The following is a 25,603-nucleotide window of genomic DNA, read 5'->3' on the forward strand; positions in this document are numbered from 1 at the left end:
CTACTTAAGAAACCCAAAATAGAATACTAAGAGAACTTTAAACCCAAAAGTGAATTAAGTACAGTAATACAATAATATACATGATTTAGCAAGTCAAATAGACCTAATCATCTCTTTCATTTCTGTATACAACAACATATCTAGTGTAATCCCACATAATGGGGTTTGGCGAAGGTAGAGTGAACGCACACCTTACCCTTACCTTAGAGGTAGAGAGGTTGTTTCCGAGGGACGGAATATCATAATACAACATAATTTGGTCTCCACTAATGGTGATAAGGTATTTACTACAAAGTATGTTGAGATAATAGCACCAGCTTTGCATCACCAGAACAAAATTACATGTAATTACACCTTTCCTCTATAAGGTAATACCAAAACTGAGGCCCCTTCTCCTCTGACCGTCTCAACATTGCAAGTTCGTCAATTATAGGGATAAAGGTTCATCTTTCAGATTGTACGGACTGCCACTAGAACTGCAGCAGGGGAAAATAATAATTCAGGCACCAACTAACAAATGAAACTAGTTTTATGTCTAACGATGCATCACCAATACAAATATACACTATACAAGGCCAAATATTGTAAAATATATATGTATGCAGCTCAACGTAATACTAAAATGGATGCACACTGGCACAACAGGTTTTCAGATCTATCTACTTTATGACAGTACAATCTTACCTTAAAGCCAATGATACTTGCAAGTAGGAAATAAACTAACATAGTTACTGCATTCTTGTTAACAAGGGGGTCCATCGATGGATCTATAGCTGATCTTACAAGCAAATTAGGGTTCCATAAATTGTCATTTATGCTGTTAACTTTTTATGATTTCATCCGAAGACTGCACCAAAAGACGTTAAGATATGTTGGGTTATACTGATATACTGTCAAAGAAGAAATGGCAATACCCCAAACATCCTACAATTTGAAATATGTAAGTTGCTTCAACAACACCATAAGGAGACACTTCCATTTCTTTTCTTTTTTAATAACAGTGGTGTACGACCTCGACTATTCCACCAGTTCCTGCTACCTCCCACCAGCACAAGTACCGGGTAAAGAGCTAGGTTTATTTCGTTTAACCATCACATGTGCTCCACTGTACTTAGCATCAATATTTTAATGATGCTCTGTGATCCTATTGGGGGAAGGAGAACGCCCGAAGCAGAATCAAACTAATAGCATGTTTGGCCAAGCTTTTGGAAAGTCAAGTGTTTTTTTAAAAATGCGTATTATAGAGAGTCGAGGTGTTTGGCCAAACTTTTAAGAATAAAATAAGTGCTTCTGAGTAGTAGCAAAAGTTGTTTTTAAGAAGCAAAAAAAGCAGTTTTTCTCCCCAAGCACCTTTGGAACCTTAACCAAGCACAAATTACTTATCTAATATTGGCAAAAGTGCTTTTAAATGATAAGCCAAATGCAAACTACTACTCTCCAAAAGTACTGTTTCTAAAAGCAATTCTAACAAAAAACACTTTTCAAAATGAGCAGATTTTTGGAAGATTGGCAATACAAGCTATATAAGTATTGGTAGATTTAGTGGCATCTACTAACAGACAACCATAGACTACTGATATTTGGGATGTCATCAAAGATATGGCAGTCAAATCGTGAAGTCAATGATTGTATAGGTGTCTATGACTGGGAAATGAAACTTCTTCCATTTGCCAGGGAATAAAATCCTATTCTTCCTCAGATGGTACCATTGTCTCTGCCAAAGGAGTCTTCTGCGCTAGTAGCCCTTCCAACAACAGACTCAAGAAAAAAGGAAGCATTCAGCAGACACAAGGACTTGGGACTTGATACGGGTTCTTTCATTTGAAACAGTCCTTTTCCTTTTCAAAGTTGAATTCATCTGTGAATGAATATAAATCTTGCTGAATATCATCCACCCCTTATCTCCTCATCTTCCTATTTATAAGTCAATACTTCAACATTTTCGATTTCCCATAAAATCTCCGAAGCATTCCTAGCCACAAAAATTTTCCATCCATTACTTCAACTATTAGTCTAGTACCGATCGATAGGAGAGAGAAACATATGGATTAGTTCAATTAGTTAGTTATTGGCATATTCCGGATTCCAAGAGAGACCGGGTCTGGTTTGCAAAAGTTTGAGCTTACCTCATCTCAGCTCAATCTTTCCATGAACCTGAATCATTTGTTGAAGTCTCCAATCATTCTTGCTGGAGAGATGGCTATACAGGAAGAAATCAATTCCCAAGAAAAAAAATGAAAGAAATAACGAATGTGCATCTACAGAGCAGGTACTCTTTGCTTTGTTTTCTTTCTTTTGATTGGAAGGAGTGGACATGAGAAGAAAAAGGTTATTTGTTCGGTATACCTCTCAATTGCAGAATATGTATTCGAGATTTGTAGCAGAAAACAAAAAAAAAAAAAAAAAAAAAAAGCTTAGTTTAACAGAAGTTGCAATCCAATAAAATTACAGGGAACTAAAAGGTAATTACCTAGCCCTCTTTCTTGGTGCAAGTGCCAAATTTCTACAAAAGATTATCTATGTCCAATTTTTTATCTATCTTCCTTTATTTATTTTTTTATAAAAGTAACAGTTAGTCTATATTTATCCACAGGTATACTACCTCAAAAGTGTAGTTCCCCTCCAAAAGTGTTGTAGTTACATAGGATCCTATACCTACCAAGTTACAGCCAGTCTATAGTTGTGCTGATTACTTCTGAGCTATCTAAGACTACTTGTTTACACCAAAAATAATACAGAGCTAAACAGTTAAGCTTAAGTCTATGTATGTTGCTCTGCTTTCCTTCATGACATCTCTGGTTCCTCTCTAGCCATACTGTCCACCATATACATGATGGGACCATCTTCCATCTCTCCTCCTTTCTTCCTGCATTTCCATCTCTATTCCAGCACTTCAAAACCTCTTTGATCCTTCCTGGTTTCACCCATTTAATCTCTCTCATATTGGTGAACATTTGCCACAGCTGGGTTGTCCACTTGCAGTGTAAGAAGAGATGGTTGACTGTCTCTCCTTGCTCTTCACACAAAAAGCACCTGGAACACAGGTGAACTCCTCTTTTGTTCAGGTTCTCATGTGTCAAAACTGTCTCCTTAGCTAACAACCAAGTAAAACAATTTACTTTATAGGGTATCTTGGTTTTCCATATCATCTTCCAAGGCCATTCTACTTCCTCAAAGCCAACTGTGTGGAGATCTTCATATGCTGAATTTACTGTGAAACACCCTTTGCTCCCCACATTCCACAGTCCTCTTCCTCAGACAGGTTACTAAATTGTGCTAGGGTAACCAAAAACTCAGTCATTCTGCACATCTCCCAATCATTTAAATTCCACCCCTGATCATTCCATAATTTAGCTACAGTTGCTTGTTGCATTTGACATAGGTCGTAGAGGTCAGGAAACCTTTGGCTTAATGGGACCTGACCACATCATTTGTCCATCCAGAACGCCACTTGTCTATCTTCCTTTATGTAATGACCCTCCTGGTCATTTTTGTGTTTTGCCTTCTGTGCATTGTTTAGAGCATTTCTGCAGAGACCCCCAAGTCATTTATAACTTGCTGGGACTAATAGTTCATTTGGTAGTTATGTGATTTTCTAGTGTTTGGAGCTTATAACCTTGAACGATCATTTTCGATCAAAAGTTCAAGAATATGACATCTAAATCCAATTTTGACAATTCCATCAGCTCTGGAAGAGTCATTGTAGGCTAGTAGAATGGTCGGCATGACTCCCGAGATTTTCGGTGTGAGTTGATGTGATTAGGCATTTTAACTTTAAAGTTTAAGTTTGACTTAAGTCAACATTCTGAGTAAACGCGCTCAAATGCGAATTCTGTCAACGCGGTTAGCTCCGAATGTCGTGTTTGGTCTAGATGGACCCTTCGTTCGTGTCCCGAGATAATACTGAGCCTTTTGTGGATTTTGACTTAAAATGACAGTTGGCTGTGGGACCCACTAGATGACCTCGTATGGAAATTTAGACTGCGCAATTGAGTCCGGTATATCAAATTCGATATGGTTGCATATCCCGTTTGTGTGCACGGGGTTCCGAACGAGTTCATAACACCCCATCGGAGTTTTTAAGTTTCCAAATAAAATGCTGAAATTTGGTGCATTTATAGCAGAACTATCAGCTCATTTTGGAAACTTTAAAACCCCACATCTCTCTCATTTCTTGGCCAAATGAGGTGATTCAAAGTGTAGAAGCTTCGTTTTGATGCTACGAGAGTGATCAAAAGTTGTCGGGTGTGTATTGTTCAAGAAGTGTTGGGCATCCTTTGATTTTGGTAAATTTCGAGTTTTACCTGCTGCATTTTTTTTTTCAAAATTGATTATAGTGTGATATTTGCATGTTGGGTTTTCGTTGCGTTTCAAGCCCCGAATTGTGTTCCATTCCATTTTGGAACACAAGTTCGGGGTACAGAGCAGTGCACTCCCAGCCCAGCTAGAAAGAGTGACCCCGGGGGGCACCTAACCAAACAGTCCACTCTCAGCCCAGCTAGAAAGAGGGACATGTGGGTGAGGTAGATATTGCGAGTCGTCCTACCATGCAGCCAGCTTCCAGTTCGGCTAGAAAGAAGGCTTGGGGGCGATCGCCGAAATCACTGAGTCCACCCAGCCAACGGTACGCTCCCAGCTCAACTAGAAAGAACAACCTTAGGGGTGATGGTATCTCCAATAGGATCCAATCTAGCAATTGCCACCGTGGAACGTCATCCACTCCCAGATATCACAGAAAAAGGCTTCAAGCGTATACTATCTCAATCCTACGCCTCTAGTGATGCACCGAACCTCCGAGAACGCATCGAAATCACAGAATTCAAGGGAGAAGATACAGAAGTGCAATAAGCAGCGATAGCGCCTACTCTAAGGCTCAGACTATCAGACTTCGCCAAAAGACCCAAAACAGTACCCCAAACTTTTGTTCCAAAATGGAACACAATTCAGGGCTCGAAACGCAGCGAAAACCCAACATGCAAATAAATCACACTATAATTGATTTTGAAAAAAAACATGTAGGAGGTAAAACTCGGAACTGACCAAAATCAAAGGATGCCAAGCACTCCTTTATTCACTCCACGATGTAGCTTCAATAATTCCCGAAACGTGGGACTTCGAATCACCTAAAACCGAGTTAAAATGAGCAAGATATTGTAATGACCCTCCAGGTCATTTTTAAATTAAAGCATTCTTTCCCTTGTATAGAGCATTCCTGTAGCGACCCCAAGTCATTTATGACTTGCTGGCACTGACTGTTCGGTCGCCTGATCGTTCGTTTGGGTTTTAGGCCCGTTTTGGAGATTTTTATAACTTGAAAAGTTGACTTTGGTCAACCTTCTTGGAAGTCGTGCTCAGATGAAAATTCTGACAGCTAGGTTAGCTTCGAAATATCGATTTTGGCTAGAACGACCCTTTGTTCACTTCTCGAGGCTTTAGATGGCAGTTGTGGAATCTGGCTCAAAATGATACTGGGTGTGGGACCCACTTTTCATCGAATCAATCTCCAAATGGAAATTCCGCCTTCACCGTTGAGTCCGAAATATCGTTTCCAATCAGATTCCATATATGGTTTGTATTTTTCCGACTCCGAAACATCGAAATTTAAGTTTGAAGGGTTGTAGAATTTTGACGCGGCGGTGACGTGGTAGAGCCACGCGACGCCACATGGCGGTGGATGGAAATCTGGAAATTTCCAGATTTTAGGACGATTTTCGTCCATCAACTTCAACATAAGATATCTCCTTCATTTTGAGTCCAAATTAGGTGCTTCAAAAGGCTAACTTCAAGAGAATTTTGTGCGGAATCTAGCGGTGATCTCAGAAACGCGAGGGGAGGCTTCGTTTGAGGTAAGGAATCGAATTTAGCCACTGCTAGGGTGATTTCCGGATTGAATTGTTGTTGAATTTTGAAGCACCTAATTTGGACTCAAAATGAAGGAGAAATCTTATGTTGAAGTTGAGGGAAAAAAATGGACGAAAATCGTCCTAAAATCTGGAAATTTCCAGATTTCCATCCGCCGCCACGTGGCGTCGCGTGGCTCTGCCACGTCACCGCCGCGTCAAAATTCTACAACCCTTCAAACTTAAATTTCGATGTTTCGGACTCGTTCGGAGTCGAAAAAATACAAACCATATATGGAATCTGATTGGAAATGATATTTCGGACTCAACGGTGAAGGCGAAATTTCCATTTGGAGATTGCTTCGATGAAAAGTGGGTCCCACACCCAGTATCATTTTGAGCCAGATTCCACAACTGCCATCTAAAGCCTCGGGAAGTGAACAAAGGGTCGTTCTAGACCAAAATCGATATTTCGAAGATAACCTAGCTGTCAGAATTTTCATCTGAGCACGACTTCCAAGAAGGTTGACCAAAGTCAACTTTTCAAGTTATAAAAATCTCCAAAACAGGGAAACGGGCCTAAAACCCAAACGAACGACCAGGCGATCGAACAGTCAGTGCCAGCAAGTCATAAATGACTTGGGGTCGCTACAGGAATGCTCTATACGAGGGAAAGAATGCTTTAATTTAAAAATGACCTGGAGGGTCATTACAGATATAACCAAATCAATATAGCCAAAAACAAGAACTCGAAAAGAGCTACAGCAGTCTGATTTATTGTGATTTTACCTCGAACGACGCACACCCGACAACTTCCGATAACTCTATAGCGAAGCCACCATCAAAAAGAAAATCACCTCATTTGACCAAGAAATGAGAGAGATATGGGGTTTTGAAGTTTCCAAAATTAGCTGATATTTCTGCTATATATGCACTAGATTTAATTTTTTTTTCTTTTTGGAAACTTAAAAACTCCGACGAGGTGTTTCGAACTTTTTCGAATCCCCGTGCACGCAAACGAGATATGCAACCATACCGGACTCAATGGCACAATCTAAATATCCATACGAGGTCATCTTGACAAAAAGTGGGTCCACACCCAACCGTCATTTTAAGTCAAAATCCACAAGGGGCTCCATTAGCTCGGAAGCCTCGAAACGCGAACGAAGTGCCAATCTAGACCAAACTCGATATTCCGGAGCTAACCGCACTGACAGAATTCACATCCAAGCACATTTACTCAGAATGTTGGCTAAAGTCAAACTTAGGCTTAAATTTTAAAGTTAAAACGCCTAATCACACTGACTCACACTGAAAACCTCGAGAGTCATGCCGACTATGCAACTAGCCTTAAATGACCTTTTCGAAGCTGATGGAATCGTTAGAATTGGATTCAGATGTCGTATTCTTGAACTTTTGATTGAAAATTATTGTTCAAGGTGTTCATAAGCTCCAAAAACTAAAAAATCACATAACTACCAAACGAACGGCCATGTGACCAAACTGTCAATCCCAGCAAGTCATAAATGACTTGGGGTTGCAACAGGAACGCTCTAAACGACGCACGGAAGGCAAAACATAGAAATGACCCAGAAGGTTATTACACTTTAAACCTACAACTTTCTCTCAAGAACCTCCGAATGTTACTCTAGTTGCCTCATTCTCTAAGCATTGTACGGAAACCAGATGTATATCAAGTTCATTCTGATGATCATTAGTCATACTGCGATGAAAGAAAAAAAAAAGGAGTGGAACTTATGAAACTTCTCACCAAGGGGAAAAACTCTACTTACCAACTCTAAAATAGACTATACGTACACTTCTTGATTCTGCAAATCTTGTTGAAAAGAGAATGTCATTATACTCGTTTGAAGGAAATTTTACTTTATTTAGAAAAAAGAAGAAATTATACTCTTTGAGAAGTTTTTCCCTTTTAGGTGAGAGACAAGTCAAGAGGGCTTCACTTAAGGATAGAGTTGCTCCTTTGGTAAACTAAAGGTCATGGGTTCGATTCTTTGGAGAAATACAAGGGGAAGCTGCATATAGCATACATCCAATCCTCCCCCACACACTACAAGCTGGTAGCACTTCAGACACAGAGAGATCCCAATTGAAACCTTTTTATAGTAAATAGTTCTACATGAAAAAAAAAGGGCAGCTCGGGGTCTGAGATAGTTCTACTTGTCATGTATAAATAACTTCTCTCGAGTCTCTACTAGAAAATAGAAGGATAGGTAAATCAAAAGAATCATCAGTGCAAGCAAGCTGAAATAAAAAAAAATGGTTAGAATAGCATCAATGGCACAGAAAACTCAATATCAATTGATGATTTTCCCAATCCAGAAGAAATGAAGAAAAACCTCAGCAGCAGAGAATCCACTATAAAGGATTTCTTTTTCTTAGTACTTTCAAAATCTGTTTATGGGTAAAAGAGTCAACAAAAGGTTAGATAGATAAAACAAGAGTCGTTAGCAAACTCACCAATCAGGAAAATGAGAAGAAACACTGAGAAAACTATTCGAACAGGTCGACGATAATGCATGTAATACTGAGATCTTTGCAGCTGGCGCTGAACTGCACCATACCAACCATACAGTTGCTTATCATAACAATCATCACAACCATCAAGGCAACTCTTATTCCTCTCATAGCATGTGTTTATGTTCTGCAATAGAAGTACTAGATCTCATCACATAAACATCATTTACTGATATGAAAAATATACAACTATTTCTGGAGCTTTCATAAATACTACACTTGTGCCAACTGATTTTATTTAGTTTTTACAAGTCCAACTGATTTTTTATTTTACTTTTATAACTCGTAACCTTATTCTATATATCCACATGTATACTACTACCAAAAGTGTAGTTCCCCTTCAAATGTATTACAATCTATCAAAAGCGCAAAACTATATTTTACATAGTTTGGTTCTTTAAATTAAAACTTTATAATTTTAATTCCTGATCTTTTATGGAATATATTTTGAGTATATATTCTCATAATAACGGACAGGGTTAATTTGTTGTTTTACTCGTTTGGGTTCTCTTTTTCAAATTTTGAAATAATTGATATCAATGACTCAAAAATGAGAATTTTGACATTGTAATCAAATAAATGGTCCAAAGAGAGTACTGTAGAACAAATTTGGATACTATAAGAACAGTGCATCACCCTTGTTGGTGGCTGAGTGCGCGGCAATGTATTGCCAGCTTCTTGATTGAACTTCAACTTCCTGTAACCATTCTTGGGCCATTTTAACTCCTTAACAGATTCCACGGCATTCAACAATCCCTGGTAACTGGGTATTCTGCGAGGAGGGGGTGCAGGTTCTTTGATGGAAATATCATTGCCAAGTGCAATCTGCCATGCACCAATGTCAGCACTAGCACTTGCTGTTCTCCGGTGGCCCAAAAACTTCTCGTCTATGGCCTCACCTCGAACACCATCCTCTGAATGAAGAGGATTCTCAGAACACTCGGGAAGTGATTGATTTACAGCCTCTTCCCACTTGGGAATTTGCAGCTCCACTCCATGTACTTTTGCATGGGTTATCCCTGCAGAAGAGGTGGATGGGCCAGAGAGAAATGCAGCAAGTTCATCGACTTCTCCCTCATCCAAACGCACCCATGGAAGTGGTGGTTTGCCTTGTGAAACAGCTGATTCATTAAGAGAATTCTCAACTTTCTTAATCTGACTGTCGATTGCAATAAAAAATTCATGGTGTCTATCTCTTGCATCATCAGCAGATTTACTATTGTAGCTCGATCTAACTGCCCGGTCAAATTCCTCCAGCTGCATTACAACGCCATCCAACATATTAACTCAGCTCTAACCCTTTTATGCACATACACCAATAACATCCCATACACAAGATAGATGCACAATATAATCATTTCTTGGCTTTATTTCTTTTAGGGGGTTATGGATTAAATTTCCTACCTGCCATTTAGCAGTGCCAAGGGTAGTTCTAAGGTCCCTGCGAAGCGCATCACAATTCCAACTACCAGAAGTATCCTTCAACGCATGAATCCACGTCCTATAAGTTGATTCCATTCTTGAAAATGAAAACAAAAGTATGTCAATAAAGAAAGCAAAACCCCCCACATACCAAAACAAATAAAGCCTCAATCTTTCTTCTTCTTTTTTATAAATAGATATCAGATAACTCTGTCCACCAAGGTTAGAACAGACAGGAAGAAATCACCTAGTGTTTTTTCCTCTCTGCTGGGATTTGAACCAGAGACATCATGGTTCTCAACCCACCTCATCGACTACATCACTAATCGTCAAAAAATGACAGATAAAACTAAAAAAATCCAACTTAAATGACAATTCTAGCAAAATCAATCCAAACCCACCAAACAAATAAGAAAAAAATTGTAATTAAAAAGCAAACAACAGGTTACCTGTCGGCAGATTCTTGAACCTCTTCTGCAGCTGAAAAGAACGGATCTTTCTCCCACCTATCAAAATGCGACGCCATATCTTCCAAGTTTTACTTTCTCCTTCTATTTATCACCAAAAAATGAGCAAAAATAACTCTTCCCAGGTCAAAAAACCATCTAAAAATGAACGAATCCAAGTGTATTTTCGATTTGAGATCAAACCCAGATTCAATAAATCCTCTCTCGTTTAATTTTTTGCAGGTACTTCACCAACAAAACGGACAAAGAAAAACTGTTGGTGAGAAGATATAGGTAAAAAGTAATTGTCAAAACAAAGGATTATTTAAAGCTGTTTTATGGGGCACGCCCGTAAAGAAGGCTTGGGAGAGTTTCCAGGAGAGAGAGAGAAGAGACACGGCGCCGTATGGAGAAAACAATTGTGCGAATCAATGACAATGAGGTCCGAGTTGGTTTGACTTGCTCTGTCGATAGCCGACGGATCTATTTATTTATATGTCGTTTTTATTAAAAATAAATTAATTTATGATAATTTATTGAATAGTTTATTCAAAAGTATACTAATTAAAAATACAATAATAAATTTAATAATTTCCTTAAGAGACGTAAGATCTAAAATAAAAACGGAATGGGTATTTAAGAATGTTGTACTGGCACCTTGTGGCTGTGGTTGGCTGGTTGCTACTAGGTGAAAATCAGCTGACTATGAAATCCATTAGGACAACAAAGATACAACTGGAAAATCTCCAAAATTATTTAGGAGTTCCATATCTTAATTATTATATTAAATATTCACAAAGTTTCTGAACAATCATGAATTTATATGCTTTTTATTTTGAGCTTAGTTAGCATTTGTGGTCTTTATAATTTGGGATATGCATAATTAGATACTTAAGTTTATATAAAATTAAATGATTGGACATACGTATTCTGTGTGACAATCTATGTTCTATGTGGCACGACTTGCATGTATTATAATATCATATAGTACGCATGTGTCTACATGTTCAATTTTATAAAATTTAAAGTGTCTAATTATGCACACTCAAAATTGGAGAACATAAATATCAATTGAACCCAACTAAAAAGGCATGTTTAAGTCTTGTGCCTAAATATACTATTAAAATACACCTTTGAAAAATAAGATATGAACATCACGTTCTCCTTCGAAGTGATCCAAGTGGGCAATACATAGAGAATTTTCTTTTAGTGAAAAAAGTTAAAATTCTCCTAAATTATGATTATTTTGTAAATTTTATATCTAAATTATTGAATACTCGAATAATCTTCCTGAACTATCATAAACTCATTATGTCACATGTCCTATTTTGGCACATATTCAATCGAGACAAGAGAGTTACTAATAGAGTTATAGTGCCAACTAAATTAGTTAGTCCTCTTTGGTTAAACAACTTTGGCATTTCTTGCTGTCCCAATCCAAAATAAAAAAATACAGTAGTTTTGATTTTTCTTATTTGAGATATACAATCTTAAATATAATAAAATTCTTAAAATATATTTTTATTAAATAATAAATTAAATATGTTAATCAAATATTATAAGGATCAAAGGAAAGATGCGTGCAACCTTGTCAAATTGAGGTCATTCTGTCATCCTAAAACCATACCTTCTTTTTTCTTTTAGTGTATCACACAAAAGCCTTTTGAGTTCTGATGACACTTCTTTCACATTGTGAAATAAAGGAGTCAATAACAGCATGGATGGTTACCATTTATTCTTAATTAAAAATCTCGAATTCAAGTTTCTAATAATAGAATGAATTCTATTGGGAGCGCACTCCCTAAATTTATACTCTCTCTATTTTTCAATTTATATGTCGTTCTTACTAAAAATAGATGTTCTTTAATACTCTCCCGTCCAACAATAGTTGTCCACTATACTAAAAATAGTTGTCCAACAATACTGGTTCAGTTGAGAAATCAAGAGATAATTTACCTTTTGTGTCTATTTTACCATTGCTATTAAATACTCCCTCCGTCCCAGTTTATATGCCATCCATTTCTATAAATAGTTGGACCACAATACTTGTTATTTTATAAAATTTATGCATAAATTACCATATTTTGCCTATTATACCCTTGATAGAATAGTTAATTAATCTTGTCATTTATTAATAAAGTTGACTTAAGAAAATATTAAATAAGGGTAGAAGGGTAAAGTTACATCATTTCTTAATGCAAGTGCAAAGTAAAAAGGTGACATATAAAATGGGACGGAGGGAGTATTATTTATCATCTAACACATTTATCAAAGTCTTAAATTTAATAAAGTCAAAGAATAAAACAATAACATTACCCCTATTATTTATTGTTTCTTAAGGGGTGTGACAAGTCAATAATGTATAATTATTGTTATAGAGTACTTGTCATTTCAAAAAAATCAATTAACCAAGGAAATTAGGGGAAAAAAACAAATATACCTTTGAACTATCGTAAATGGTATGCACATACCATCTATCATACTTTTGGACAGTGGTGCCCCTGACGTCCAAAAACTAGAGCATATATGCCTAGTTTTTGGACGGCATGAGCATCAATGTCCCAAAAGTATGATGGAGGGTATCTGCATATCATTTACGATAATTTGGGGATATATTTGTCCCTTGTCCCAATAATTTAATTTATGTTCATTTATTGAAAACTTGATTTCAAGAGATCACTTATAAGGGTGCAATGATAAACTTATCTAGTTTATTAAGGAACGTAAAATCTAAAATAATGACATATAAATAAAAACGAAGAAAGTAAGTATAATGTATAATTTCAAATTAATTGAATTCCAATACAAATACTGACTATTTGAAACAAAATTAAGAGAGTGGAGGAGTGAGGACATCTATAGCAAACAAGATTAGGCATTAGCAATAACTTTGGTTAAAAGATTTATGGGGTCCTCCATTTTATGTGAATGCGTCAATTCGGCACTTAGAATTTTATTTTTCTAAAATCTTATCTGCAACATTGTCTAACGTGGCTTTATTCAACCAACCACCTCTTGTCAACTTTGGTTGACTTGACAGTACAGTGTGCATACATTAACACTACTCCCTTACAATTTATTTGCTCCAATTTTTTTAAAAATCTATTTCTAAATATTTTTATATTTTTCTAATGTTAACTTTCCACCTAATATATTTTAAGATCATTAGATATTTTGACATATTTTACATATCTAATAATTTAATATCACAGATTTAAATTATTATTTTTTACTTTCTTAAACTTTGTGTTAAATCAAAACAAGACATTTTGGTACATAGAGGGGAAAAAATGGTATATTTCACATATCTTTAATTTAAAACTATGAGATTCCAAAGTTTCCTTTTTTTTTTACACTTGGTTTTAAGTCAAAACAAAACAAACTACCACCAAATGATGTAGTGTAGTGGATACAACTGCTCCTCCTTTAATGAAAGGTCTCGAGTTCAAGCCCTGACATGAAAGAATCCTTTGTAGTGAGCATTTCCCCCCGAATGGGGTCCTACTCGATGCAAATCCAAAATAGTCGGGCTCTAATGTGGGTATCGGACACCGAATGAGAAACAAACAAAAATAAGACAAGCAAATTGAAACGGAGAAAATAGTAAATACAAAATTACCTTATTGAAATCAAAACTTTCGATACTTCAATTGCATTACATTTTTGCTTTATTACTTTCATCAATTGTGTTAGAATGCGGTTATTAGTTGTTTCAACCATTTATTTACCCTATTAACTATCTCATTATCTTCATATTTATTGCAAGAAAGAATTATTCACCTATAAATAGTGATGCTGAGAATAACAAGAAATATACAAGAAAATATAGAGTGAAAAAAATGAGAATTGTACTATACGTGTTTATACTGAGATTACTGTAATGAAAGAGAGAGTTGAGACAAAGAAAATTATTCTAAGTCTTCAACTAATTCACTATAATAAAAGAAAGTAATTATATGTTGAAGGAAAACATTATTTTTGTAGAGTTTTGGACTCTTCAACTAATCCGGAGCTACTTGAATTGTACGACGTTGTTGGGTTGTTATATCATGGCGGGAACAAGTCAAGAGTGATACTGTTGGATCAGTGTAGATTACATTGCAGTGAACTTGAATCTCCTTAAAAAGAGAGAGATATCCGCCCCTTGGTATGAATATATTTTTCTATTCATTTTTGTTATTTTATTTGAAACTGTAATTTATTAAATTTGTGGTATATTATACCAATAATTTTAAACAAAGTTCATACTTTTGTTACAATTTGAAAAAGTGCAGATATCAAGATAGAAGATATCAACATCATTCTGCTCAACGTCACTCACTTCAAGATCCTATTCCGAGCTAGATAGAAAGACTATTTCCAATAGAAAAATAGTCCAAATTAGTATAGAGAAAGAAATAACGGAGATGAATAATTCATGGCAAAATACTATGGAAATTAGATAATTACCTTCAACATTACACTGCATACACTCTAGTACAATAAACCAGTTAAGCACACTAAGATTTAAAACAACAATACTAGTCCCAGTAATAACATTTTGTGGAACTTCACAACCACTTGCTGTCAAAGGTTATTCATATCGCCTTCCATAAATAGGTGGATGTGTGTCTATTGATGATAACCTATGAGAGATGAAGTACATTGTTGGCCTTGATTTTGGAGTTTCAAGCAAACAAGAGCTTGCTAGCTTGATGATAAAAAACAAAACCTATTTTACTCTCTCTTCAGGATATGGAAGGCGTTCATCTAGCAAATCGCTAACCTGCAGTACGTTATCTCTAGTCGATGAATTTGCTAGCACAGTAATGTATTCCCCAAGATGCTTGCCTTTGATTATCTCCAATGCTAATACTCCAAAACTATAGACATCACACATTTGTGTAACCTTCATTGTATATGCAAGCTCTGAAGCAACACAATTTAAGAAAAAGTATTACTCCCTAAGTTCAATTTGTATGTCTTAGTTTGACTTGCCAAAAAATTTAAGAAGTAAAAGAAGACTTTTAAATCTTGTGATTTTAAACTAAAGATATGTATTGTAAATTTGTAACCAAATGTTCTTTAATCTCTCTGGCTTAAACATGCTATATGAAATGTTGAAACTCAAGAGTTGCATTAGGAAAGAGACAACTTTTTTTAAACATACTAAAAATGTAAGTAAGACAAACAAATTGAACTAAAGAAGGTAACAATTCAAATGTATAAATGAAATAAAAACAGAATGGAGTCTTTGGCTATAGTTCATAAAGTTTGAAAAAAAAGAGAAAATGTAAAGTTAGACCTAACCTGGTGCAACATAGCCATATGTTCCTGCCAACGCAGTGAAATTGGATGAGTCTGGTTTGAGAATCTTAGCAATGCCAAAATCAGAGACACGAGCTTCATACTTGGAATCAAGCAAGACATTACTGCTTGATATGTCTCTATGGACAATCGGCGGGGAGCAATCATGGTGCATGTAAGATAAAGCAAAAGCAACTCCTTTGATAATATTCACCCTCTTCAGCCAATCCAATTTTCTGGACTCAACTTCGTTGCTCAATATACTAGACAAACTCCCCCTCTCTGCATACTCGTAAACCAAGAACGAGTGTTGTGCATTCGAACAATAGCCGTAGAGGTTCACAATGTTCCGGTGCTTAATCCCTATCAATGCCCTTACTTCATTCATGAAGCTATTGTGATATGAATTCTCAAATGAAGAATGAAGTCTCTTTATAGCTATATTCCCTAATGATGGAAGATTTACCTTGTAAACGCTTCCATGCCCTCCTTTCCCGATGCAAAATGTTGCATCAAACTCCTCTGTGGCGTTTATGATATCCCTATACAATTCCTTTCCTTCTAACATTGATATCGAAAGCAAACCATCATCTCCTCTATCAACGTCTCTAAGTACTTTCTTTCTTTTAACACGCATAAGGAGAATGCTAACGAAAGCACATAGTACCAGTGCTCCCAATACATGAAGTACAGTGATGAGAATGAGTTTACGTCCCTTTGCCATTGATTTCTTCTTCATCATAGAAGAGGGCATTTTGCATTGCACAAATCCTGTTAAATTGCCACAAAGACCTTTATTACCTTCCAATGAGGCATTTGTAAAGGCTTTATTATTTGGTATTGGACCTTCCAACTCATTGTATGACAATACAACATCCTGCAGACCAGTCAAACTTTCAAATTCTTCAGGAATGCGGCCAGAGAGGCTATTGTGGGAAAGATTCAAGTTTGCCAAGTCCAGCAAACTGGCTAACTGAGGGGGTATTTCTCCATCAAGAAGATTATGACTCAAATCAAGTGCAGTAAGATGAACAATCCTCCCTATCTCCTTTGGAATTTTTTGGCTAAACTTGTTGTTGCTTAGGTTCAAGAGAAACATGTTCATGTAATCTCCTATAAATGTTGGGATCGACCCGTTCAATCTATTGTTTGATAGATCAAGGGACAGTAATTTTGTTAGTGACCCAAGTTCCCTAGGTATATTTCCAGAAATGTGGTTGTTTTGCAAAAAAAGTTTAACAAGAGAGGTCAATTTTCCAAACTTCATAGGTATCTGCCCAACCAAATGATTGGATGAAAGATCAAGTCCTTGAAGCCCTTTGATGTTTCCAATCTCTGGTGGTATGCTACCACTAATGTTATTTCTAGCCACCTGCAAATTAGTTAAATTCTTACATTTCCCCCAGTTGCTGCTGAGTTCACCATGGAAATCATTGTCGCTCAAATCGATGAACTGAAGCTCCGTGTAGATACCAAAAGCTTCAGATAAATTCCCAGTGAAGCTGTTGTTATCAAAGCGAACCCTTTTAAAACTCGTGCACTTGCTGAAGCTTCTTGGTATTGGCCCAGAAAGTTTATTACTGTTCACTGTAAAATTCTCAAGTTTACCACCTTGGCAAAGCTTCTCTGGCAAATGACCTGAAAACTCATTTTTACTCATTATCATCACTACCAAGTTATCCAAATATGCAAGCTCTTTAGGGATGGAACCAGAAAGTTTGTTGGCACGTATATTCAGAATATGCAAGTTTCTCAAATTGCCAAATGAAGCAGGAATAGAACCAGTAAGTTGATTATCGTATAAAGCAAGTCTAGTGAGATTTTGCAAATTCCCCAACTCTCCTGGAATGGAACCATTTAAATGATTGTTAATGACGCGGAGGGTCTCAAGCTTTGTTAGTGAGCCGATTTGTGGCGGGATTGTGCCTGAAAACTGATTAGACCCCAAGTCAAGATAGACAAGATTAGTGAGCTTTCCTATTGCAGCGGGGATGATGCCAGAGAGCTGGTTGATGCTAAGATCAACATATTCAAGATAAGAGAGAGATGAAAATGGAAAATCACGGAGTGTACCAACGACACCAGCATTTCTAATATTCAACATATTTACCCGACCATTAAAACATTTAACTCCATACCAGCCCCTGCATGCATCAGGATTTGCTTCTCCATGGCTGGAAGAATTCTTGACATCACCAGAACTTATTGTCCAAGAAACAAATAGGGAAGTATTCTGGTCTTCGATAGTTGCTTTCCATTTGAGGAGACCTATTGCTTCCTCAGTGAAAGCAAAAGAAACTCTAAATAAAAAAAAGAGCAATATTCTATGAAACATCATCATGGCTACTAAAACATTTCAGTTGCTTGTTTTGGATACTGTTGAACTTATAGCTATGTAGTGAATTATTGGAAGACTTTAATTTGGAGTCAACTTGTCATTTTTCCTCTACATATAAAATCAATAACAAAGTCCCGTCAAATCACAACAACTGTACCACAGAATGTAGCAGACACCTCAAAAGGCTGCACCAACTTTTAGATTTGAAGAATATTATCCATGGAAGTGAATGTCAACGTTTAAATTGTGGCCAAGGTTAAAGCTGTGGAGATATTGGGAGATTTTTTCTAGAATTATTCAAAAGTCATTCCGTTAATGGACACGCCTGTCAACACATTTTATCAATTTCACGGGCCACGTTGTTGCAATTTTCGCTCAGATGGTCCAAGAAGAAAAAGCCAGAGACCCATTTACAATGCAGATCTGCCGGAAAATTCTCTGGCTTCTGCGGCCTGTTCTTCAAAAAAGCAAGCGTTTTTACTAGTGCGCCTTAATCCTAATGCAGTCCTTGTCTGGTTTCACTATGAAGCAATTGACTCTGTCTGTCCCTAGTTGATCCTGAGCTTGGCCTCAACCTTTAAGTTGAGTGAATTCTGTCGTCCCGATTTAAGTGTCTTAGCTTAATTAGGCAGGGCGTGATGAAAAATAAAGAGATTTTTTTTCCAATCTTGTGATTGTGTAGCTAGTGATGAACTCAAAATTTTCACTAAGGAGTTTCAAAATATAAAAAAGTAAACACATGAGGGTTTAACATCTACATCTAAAAATAATTTTAACTACATATAAATAGTACTAGTATAATTTTTTGTCGAATGAATCTCCTTGGCCCCATCCTAAATCTTATCGATGTTACATAATAAATAATATAATTATAATAAAAGAGATCTTAGTTGTAAGCTTTAAAGTGAGCCAAAAAAATGAACTGAAAGGTATTTTTTAGCCCAATAGATGAAGGGAAAATTGTATATAATAACAAACTATTTATTCAAATTAAATGCTATAAATAGTTTGATTTAATTGTACCTCATAGCAAACTGTTGCTATTTCGCCTCTCTTGGTAAATCTCGCTCGCCACTCTCGTTCTCTCCCTTGCCTCTCTCGCTTTTATACAAACATAAATGTATAAAATGCGGTTGTGTTTGTATAAAGCGAGAAATAATTATATATATACATATATTTTCGTTCCCCTCTCTCCCCTCTCCCAGATCTCGCTCGCCACTCTCCCAAATCTCGCTCACTCACCTCTCTCACTTTATACAAAAACGCAAATGTATAAAATATTTTTGTGTTTGTATAAAGCGAGAGAAAAATGTATATATACATATATTTTCGTTCCCCTCTATCTTCTCTCCTAGATCTCGCTCGCCACTCTCTCAGATCTCGCTCGCTCACTCGCCTCTCTCACTTTATACAAACACAAATGTATACATGCGTTTGTGTTTGTATAAAGCGAGAGAAAATTGTATATACAAATACAAATGCATATATTTTCTTCCTATACACTTATGATTACGATCTTCCCCTGCCAGTTTTCTTTTGTCTTTCTCTTTTTCTTGCTTTATACTAACACATATTATACAATTGATCTTTTGTACATGTATACCAAAACAGATTATACAACTACTTTATTTTATATATGTATAGTGAAATTATACAACTGCTTTCTTTTGTTTATGTATAGCGAAATATACATATTTATGTTTGCTATGGAGCGCAATTATTGTAACACCCTAGAAATTTTTTGAGCTAAGACTCGAACCGTTCTTCATAGTGAGTAAGTTTTTACTAAGGAATTTAAATTTTTCCTAAGTGTTAAGGTCACTAGAAGTAGCACCTTGAGTTTCAAGAAGAACTAAAGAGAGTTCATTCAAGCCAATCCTAAGTTTTCTTAAAGTTTAGGGTCAACTTAAAATGCCTATAAATCCTAGTACAAGATGAGTTAGGTGAGCTACAAGATAGCTGATGAAAGATCTTTGAGTCCTCTTTCCAAAGCCACCGAGTTTGCTAAATTCCGAGCACCGAATAAAAAGTTATGACATATTTACTAACGACGCCCAAACCTGGCAGAAGCTCCGCGAAGGATCCGTGTTACGGAGCCAATGCGGACGTCACTGCCTGGTGAAAAATCATTTCGACTCCCATATCATTTTATTTATTTATTAAAAGGTATTTTGGTGCTAAAAACCTTTGAGAGGTCATCTAAATTGCCCTAAACATACAGAAAATCAGTTTTCACAAATCAAACCCTCTCATCCACTCCAAAAATTCTACGCTCAAGGAATTCAAGAAACGCTAAGGCTAGGGTTAATCTTCCAAGATTTTCCTTTAAGAAGATGGTTCTTTCAGGTATGTAAGCTTCCATAGTGTTAGGTTTGTTCACCCACACGCCAATCATGTCAATTTCAGCGTGAAATTTGTTCTAGAAAGATGAAAGTATGATATTCTGAAAATTTTCTTTAGTTCTTGAGTTTAGATGAGATTGTTGAGTTCCTGATGGAATCATGTAAATTTTAGAGTTGTATATGAGTTAGATTCTTGTGTACATGTGTTGGGTATTGAATCTAAAGAAAAGTTAAGCATAAGAATCGAATTTAGGCGATTTGGGGTTAGAAAACGAAGAAGGGAAAAAGTCGAGCGAATCTGGCACTTAGCTCTGCGTCGCGAACTTGCCTCCTTATTTCACACAATTTTTCTCCGCGTCACCGTTTTGCCTCAAAGTTTATTTCGCGATCAAATATTTAAATGTATCTCGGCGTGCGGACTTGCTTCCAGACAGTGATTTCTTGATTGTTTTTAATGTTTAGCTATCTAAAAACACTCATAAACATCACGAGATCTTTCCTATCACAAATTACAACCTTGAATTCATAAATCAATTTCAAGGTAGAGTTGAGAGTCAAGTTTGAGAGTTCTTTTGAACATTTTTTGAGAAAGTCCGTTTGAGTTATTTTGAGGAGTCTTTTACAATTTCTAATGAATTGTTTCAACACTAGAGCAAATGAGTATGAGAATGATGAGAATGTATTCATGAGTCTACTTTGTCATCACGAGATCTTTCATATCATAAATTATAACTCTTGAATTCATAATTCACATTCAATAGAGAGTTAAGAGTAGAGTTCAAAAAAGTTTTTGAGTTCAATTGTGAATCCTTTGAGATCCATAATCGATTTGAGTTAGGTTTTGAGAAAGTAGGTATGATAATGAGAATAGTGGTATACATGAGTTCCATAATGTTATGTAGCTCTTCGCGTCAAGTCGTTCATACCCATAATTCTACATGAACCCTCTGAGTTGAGCATTCTTGAAGTTCTTGAGTTCTAAGTATTGAGTTCTATTTATGGTTATTGAAAACCTTGCATTGAGTCGTTCACGTCCATAATTCGGCATGAACCATATTTTAAGAAGTCTTTTACAAATGTTTTAACTTTGTTTTAAGACTTAAGTTTTGAGTTAGGCAAAGAGTAAAGAGTTGAGTTCATTTCTTCAAAGATTATACAGGAACTAAGTATTCCCAAGAGTTTGAAATGTTTTCACATTTGAACAATAAAGGGAAACACCAATTTCCAAGAGAGTTTTAAGATAAGTTTGGAGTAATTATCTCAAATCAAAGAAAGAGTTTTGTTTTTTACAAACATATGAGCTAAATATATTTTGGGAGTAGTAATGAGCACCGATATGGGGATGCGAGTTCAAGATAACTCAATTCTCCATAAACCATGTAGCCATCAGGGGTAGTAAATGATCATACTTTTTAGATGATTCCTTAAGTTCTTTTTTGCATAGGCTAGTAGATCCACTTAGTTAAGACGTTCTATCTGACGACAAAATATAGGACAGTTTTGGCAGCGTTGTATCATCACTTAGGCTCATAGTGGTGGTTGTCGGTTAGAAAACTTCAACAAAGTTATCTTGTATTTTTATATATATACTGAGTATTATTGCATTTTTCAATACATTGATTTGCTAACTAGAGTTTTACAGCTTTCTATATATATTGCATCTTTTACTATTGCTTTATCCTTGCGTATCATGAGTTGAGTATTTTGAGTTGAGTATCTTGAGTTGAATATCTTGAGTTGATCTATGCTTCATTGTGTCGAGTACCTTATTGTTGAGCTTCATTGAGTTGAGAACATTATTACTAAGTTGGGTGTTTTATTCTTGAGTACTTCTGAGTTGAACAAGTTTGAGTAGTTTTGAGTATCCTTGAGTATACCTCTGACTTGAATATCTTATCATTGAACTATGTTTCTTTTAGTTGAGAAGAGGTAATATGTTTCATTTTTATCAGAGTTCAAGCATATGTTTATGCTTTAGAATTCATCTTAAATGCTCGTACATTCCACGTACTGAGCCATTTGGCCTGCTTCTTTTCATGATGCACACACAGGTATTCAGAATCATCAACAGGAGCTTTGTTGATACATCCGGGAGTTCGAGTTAGCTATGGTGAGCCTCCTTATTTTCGGAGGATTTTATTTACTTTTCAGTTTAATCAAGATAACGTGAGTCTTGTCCCAACTTCCAACTTTAACAGTTAGAGGCTTCATAAATAGTCAATATAGTTGAGAAGTTTGTATCATTAATTTTATTAAATGTTTTAAAGACGTAAGTTGCCTATTTTATGGCGAGTTGAATAATTTATTTTATTCAGAGTTTTCTTTTGAGTTAAAGTTTTCTATTTAAGTTTCATGAATATTTATTCAGTTTTTAAGCTTTGTATGCTTGAGTTAGTCTTCCACTTGAAGTCAGCCAGGATGAGAGTTCGCTTGGGGACCATCAATGGTTCTCGAGTGCCGATCACATCCAGGGTGTAGACTCGGATCGTGACAAACTTTATATCAGAGCACAAAGTTCAAGGGTCCTTTGTCTATGAAGTCGTGTCAAGTAGGATTTTGTTTATGGTTATGAGGGCCCCACTTCTATAAATGAGGGACTACAGACATTTAAGATAAGTTTCCCTTCTTTCATACTCTTAATCGTGCAATAGACCTAAGTCATTGAGATTTACTCACGTTCGTGTGTTTCTCAAATTCATTCGACTGCCCCTCATACTAGATGTTTTATTTAAAAAATATAAAACGACTGATTTTTAAAGTCGCCACTTAATTTTTAGAGAAATATCAAGAAAACTAATTTTCAAAAGATAAAAACAGTAAATCGATTGAAAATATTAAAAAGGGGTTCAAGGTTCTTTTAGCATTTTGGGAAGGATTTGAAAGCACCCGAAATGTCAGCTAACTTGCAATTATCCGACAATTAAAATATTTGGCTAACAATAAGCATGCTTGACTAGTTACCGAATGAACGAATTTTATAACTTAAAATCATTTAAAGAGGAAAAGGAAATATATTATCTAAAATGTCCATGTAGAGAAAATCTTCTAATTTATTTTAGAAATTAATTTGGAAAGACAAGTATACTTAGTTATTTTAAGATAAAGTACTATAAATTAACTAACTCAAAATGGGTGTTTTTTGGGGAATTATGAGTTAAGAACCTTAAAATTAATTAGCAAATAAGCATGTACTAACAATAAAATTAACACGAAATATATAATAAGGAGAGAGAGAGATTCGGGACCAAGCCTGATTTTCTGTCTGCCTAGGCTAGCACTTGGGCCTAATTTCATTTTGGGCCAAAAGGCCCGATTCTTGCCACCTGTCCTAAATTCTAACAAGACAATAATAAGTAAAATAACAAGACAATCTTTTCACATTTTTCGATCTGCTGTATATTCTTTCAAGCTCCGGGACATGTACGACGATTTTCAATGGTTGGCTGACTCGATAGGAAATCAACTCAGATATGTGGGGGTGGGGTCCAAAATGGACTCGGATTATTGTCACATATAGCAAAAGATAAATAGGTTAGTAACTTGTTCAAAACAATATCAAGATAACAGGAAAAAAAAACTCTATGGAGATCAAATAAAATGTGTCAGTGACATGTTCATCATCACCCATATGGCACCAAAACAAAGTGAATGATTATTCTACATAGTCACGATAATAAAAACAAAGACAAGGCTTAATCACTCATTCAACACATAAGCTAATTTAATTAAAAGAGATAAACCTATAATCAAACCAATAGCTATTTAAATTTATGACCAACACAAATCACATATACAATAATTAAATTAACATGGCAAATAGTAATACTATGATAAAGAAGAAAGAAAATTCATAAATGCTATTCCTAATTTTAATGAAAAGCAAGAATTCAAACTCTTTACAACTTAATGGGTATTTAATATACCAACAATTAGCTAACTGAAAAGTTTTGAAAAGAAAACAGTAAGCAGGCAAAACATCAAAGTTAGATATGAACAAGGTTTTAAACCAACTTGAGCAAAGAAACAAATCAGTGAATAAATATGAACTTAGGCGAGACTTTCAACAACATTTTCGAGACATAACTAGAGTAAAGTTGCATACATAAACTCTATTTTTTGCAATAAATGACTAAATAAAAAGATAGATCCATATTAAAACATGGACTTAACTAAACAGATTTATCATGTAAGGAAAAGAATGCCCCTTTCTTAAAAGTTTAGATTTTTTAGAAGAGACATAGAAACAAATAAAGCTCAAACACACTTGCATCAAATCTCATTATCATACTAATTTAACTATGAACATGACACTCTACACTAGTCTATATGTTAACCCCAAGAACAATCAAGCACATATCATATAATATAAGATTTAAAACGAGTCCAACGAGTAGATTTATACTAATATTTGAGTCATACGCATAATCAAATTAAGACTAAAATAAGCTAGTTGACAACTAAAGAAATCATTCGAGATACTGGACTACTCAAATAGAATTATAGCAAACACATAGCACTCAATATCGAGATAGAAACAAAACAATGAAAAAAAATAGTAATATTAACTCAACACACATAAATACAACTACAAGATAGGAAACTAAACAAACTAGATTAAAATGGTAAATGATGTACCTTCTTTGGAGCAGGAACTGGAACGGACGAGCTTGAGAGCGATTCCACCACCTTGAACTGATTTCGATGAGCTTCAGTGAGCAGAGAACGAGAAAGAAAACCAAAAACTCAAACTCCAAGTCACTGTAGTATCCTTTTTCCTTACGACCTTTATTACTCTGTTTTCTTTTGCCCTTCCAACGCATATTATTTCCAACCTTCTTCCCACCCCTAACCAAGTGAGAAGAGGGGGCATTTAAAGGAAAAATCTAGGGTTTGGAATGGGGGGAAAAAGACAAGGATATAATCGGATAAGAACAAAAGCCAATTTTGAATTTCATCCCCAACAACAGGATATTTCAACGATTGGAATCAAGGTGAACGATCTTGATTCATTCTGTATCCTTGAGGAGCTACGCGGCATCATCTCGCGCTACAAGGACGGAAGACGTGGCTACTTTCTGCTGGAGTTGTACGAGCGCAGGGAGATGCGGCCAAAAGCTAAACCGGACAGAAAAAGTAGAAAGAGACGTGAGAGCGTGAACTCGCCGTGATGATTTCCGTGTGCTATTGTGAGCATCATTTCTGGAGTTTCTTCCGTGCATTTGCGTGAGGAAAAATGAGGCGCGTAGGGGTCGTCTTGGCGTCATTCACGCGTTGCCGTAGCTGTTACGCCGTGATGTTAGCGTTGTACTGCTGCTTCATTCGTTGGAATCAGAAGGGAAGAGAAGTTGGGGTCGGGTACTGTTTGTATTGTTACTGCTGGTGGGCCTTTTA

The 25,603-nt window shown here is 35.9% G+C and overlaps 2 protein-coding genes across 6 annotated transcripts; both read right to left on the reverse strand.

Annotated features, from left to right (window-relative positions):
• Nucleotides 1-21: 21 nt before the first annotated feature.
• Nucleotides 22-10,690, reverse strand: LOC125854474 (uncharacterized). Of its 4 annotated transcripts, none has more exons than XM_049534026.1 (6): nucleotides 10,250-10,690; nucleotides 9,783-9,897; nucleotides 9,015-9,635; nucleotides 8,322-8,505; nucleotides 2,127-2,200; nucleotides 22-476 (listed from the first exon to the last, which is right to left on the reverse strand). In XM_049534026.1, the coding sequence occupies exons 1-5, from the start codon at nucleotides 10,324-10,326 to the stop codon at nucleotides 2,160-2,162; spliced, it is 1,038 nt and encodes a 345-aa protein (XP_049389983.1). In that variant the 5' UTR covers nucleotides 10,327-10,690; the 3' UTR covers nucleotides 22-476; nucleotides 2,127-2,159. The 4 variants fall into 4 exon arrangements, with proteins under 4 accessions (XP_049389983.1, XP_049389984.1, XP_049389985.1 ...); XM_049534027.1 differs by having other exon boundaries at nucleotides 2,127-2,188; nucleotides 10,250-10,560; XM_049534028.1 differs by lacking the exon at nucleotides 2,127-2,200 and having other exon boundaries at nucleotides 10,250-10,556.
• A 3,978-nt stretch (nucleotides 10,691-14,668) lies between these two features.
• Nucleotides 14,669-17,907, reverse strand: LOC125857009 (MDIS1-interacting receptor like kinase 2-like). Of its 2 annotated transcripts, none has more exons than XM_049536673.1 (2): nucleotides 15,536-17,896; nucleotides 14,669-15,154 (listed from the first exon to the last, which is right to left on the reverse strand). In XM_049536673.1, the coding sequence occupies exons 1-2, from the start codon at nucleotides 17,871-17,873 to the stop codon at nucleotides 14,958-14,960; spliced, it is 2,535 nt and encodes an 844-aa protein (XP_049392630.1). In that variant the 5' UTR covers nucleotides 17,874-17,896; the 3' UTR covers nucleotides 14,669-14,957. The 2 variants fall into 2 exon arrangements, with proteins under 2 accessions (XP_049392630.1, XP_049392631.1); XM_049536674.1 differs by lacking the exon at nucleotides 14,669-15,154 and having other exon boundaries at nucleotides 15,550-15,773; nucleotides 15,857-17,907.
• Nucleotides 17,908-25,603: the final 7,696 nt, after the last annotated feature.

The sequence above is a fragment of the Solanum stenotomum genome, chromosome 2 (genome assembly GCF_019186545.1).
Source record: "Solanum stenotomum isolate F172 chromosome 2, ASM1918654v1, whole genome shotgun sequence".
NCBI lineage: Eukaryota > Viridiplantae > Streptophyta > Magnoliopsida > Solanales > Solanaceae > Solanum > Solanum stenotomum.

Bases quoted from the DNA above. Each gene is read 5' to 3' on its own strand.
- LOC125854474 (XM_049534026.1), bottom strand. From the start codon at position 10,326: ATGGCGTCGCATTTTGATAGGTGGGAGAAAGATCCGTTCTTTTCAGCT. The intron at 8,506-9,014 runs GTGATGCACTGT...CTTCTATTGCAG, and splicing joins GCACTCAGCCACCAACAAGG to AACATAAACACATGCTATGA. The intron at 2,201-8,321 runs GTGAGTTTGCTA...CTTCCTGTATAG, and splicing joins TCTTCTCATTTTCCTGATTG to CCATCTCTCCAGCAAGAATG.
- LOC125857009 (XM_049536673.1), bottom strand. From the start codon at position 17,873: ATGATGATGTTTCATAGAATATTGCTCTTTTTTTTATTTAGAGTTTCT. The intron at 15,155-15,535 runs GTTAGGTCTAAC...GTGTTGCTTCAG, and splicing joins ATATGGCTATGTTGCACCAG to AGCTTGCATATACAATGAAG.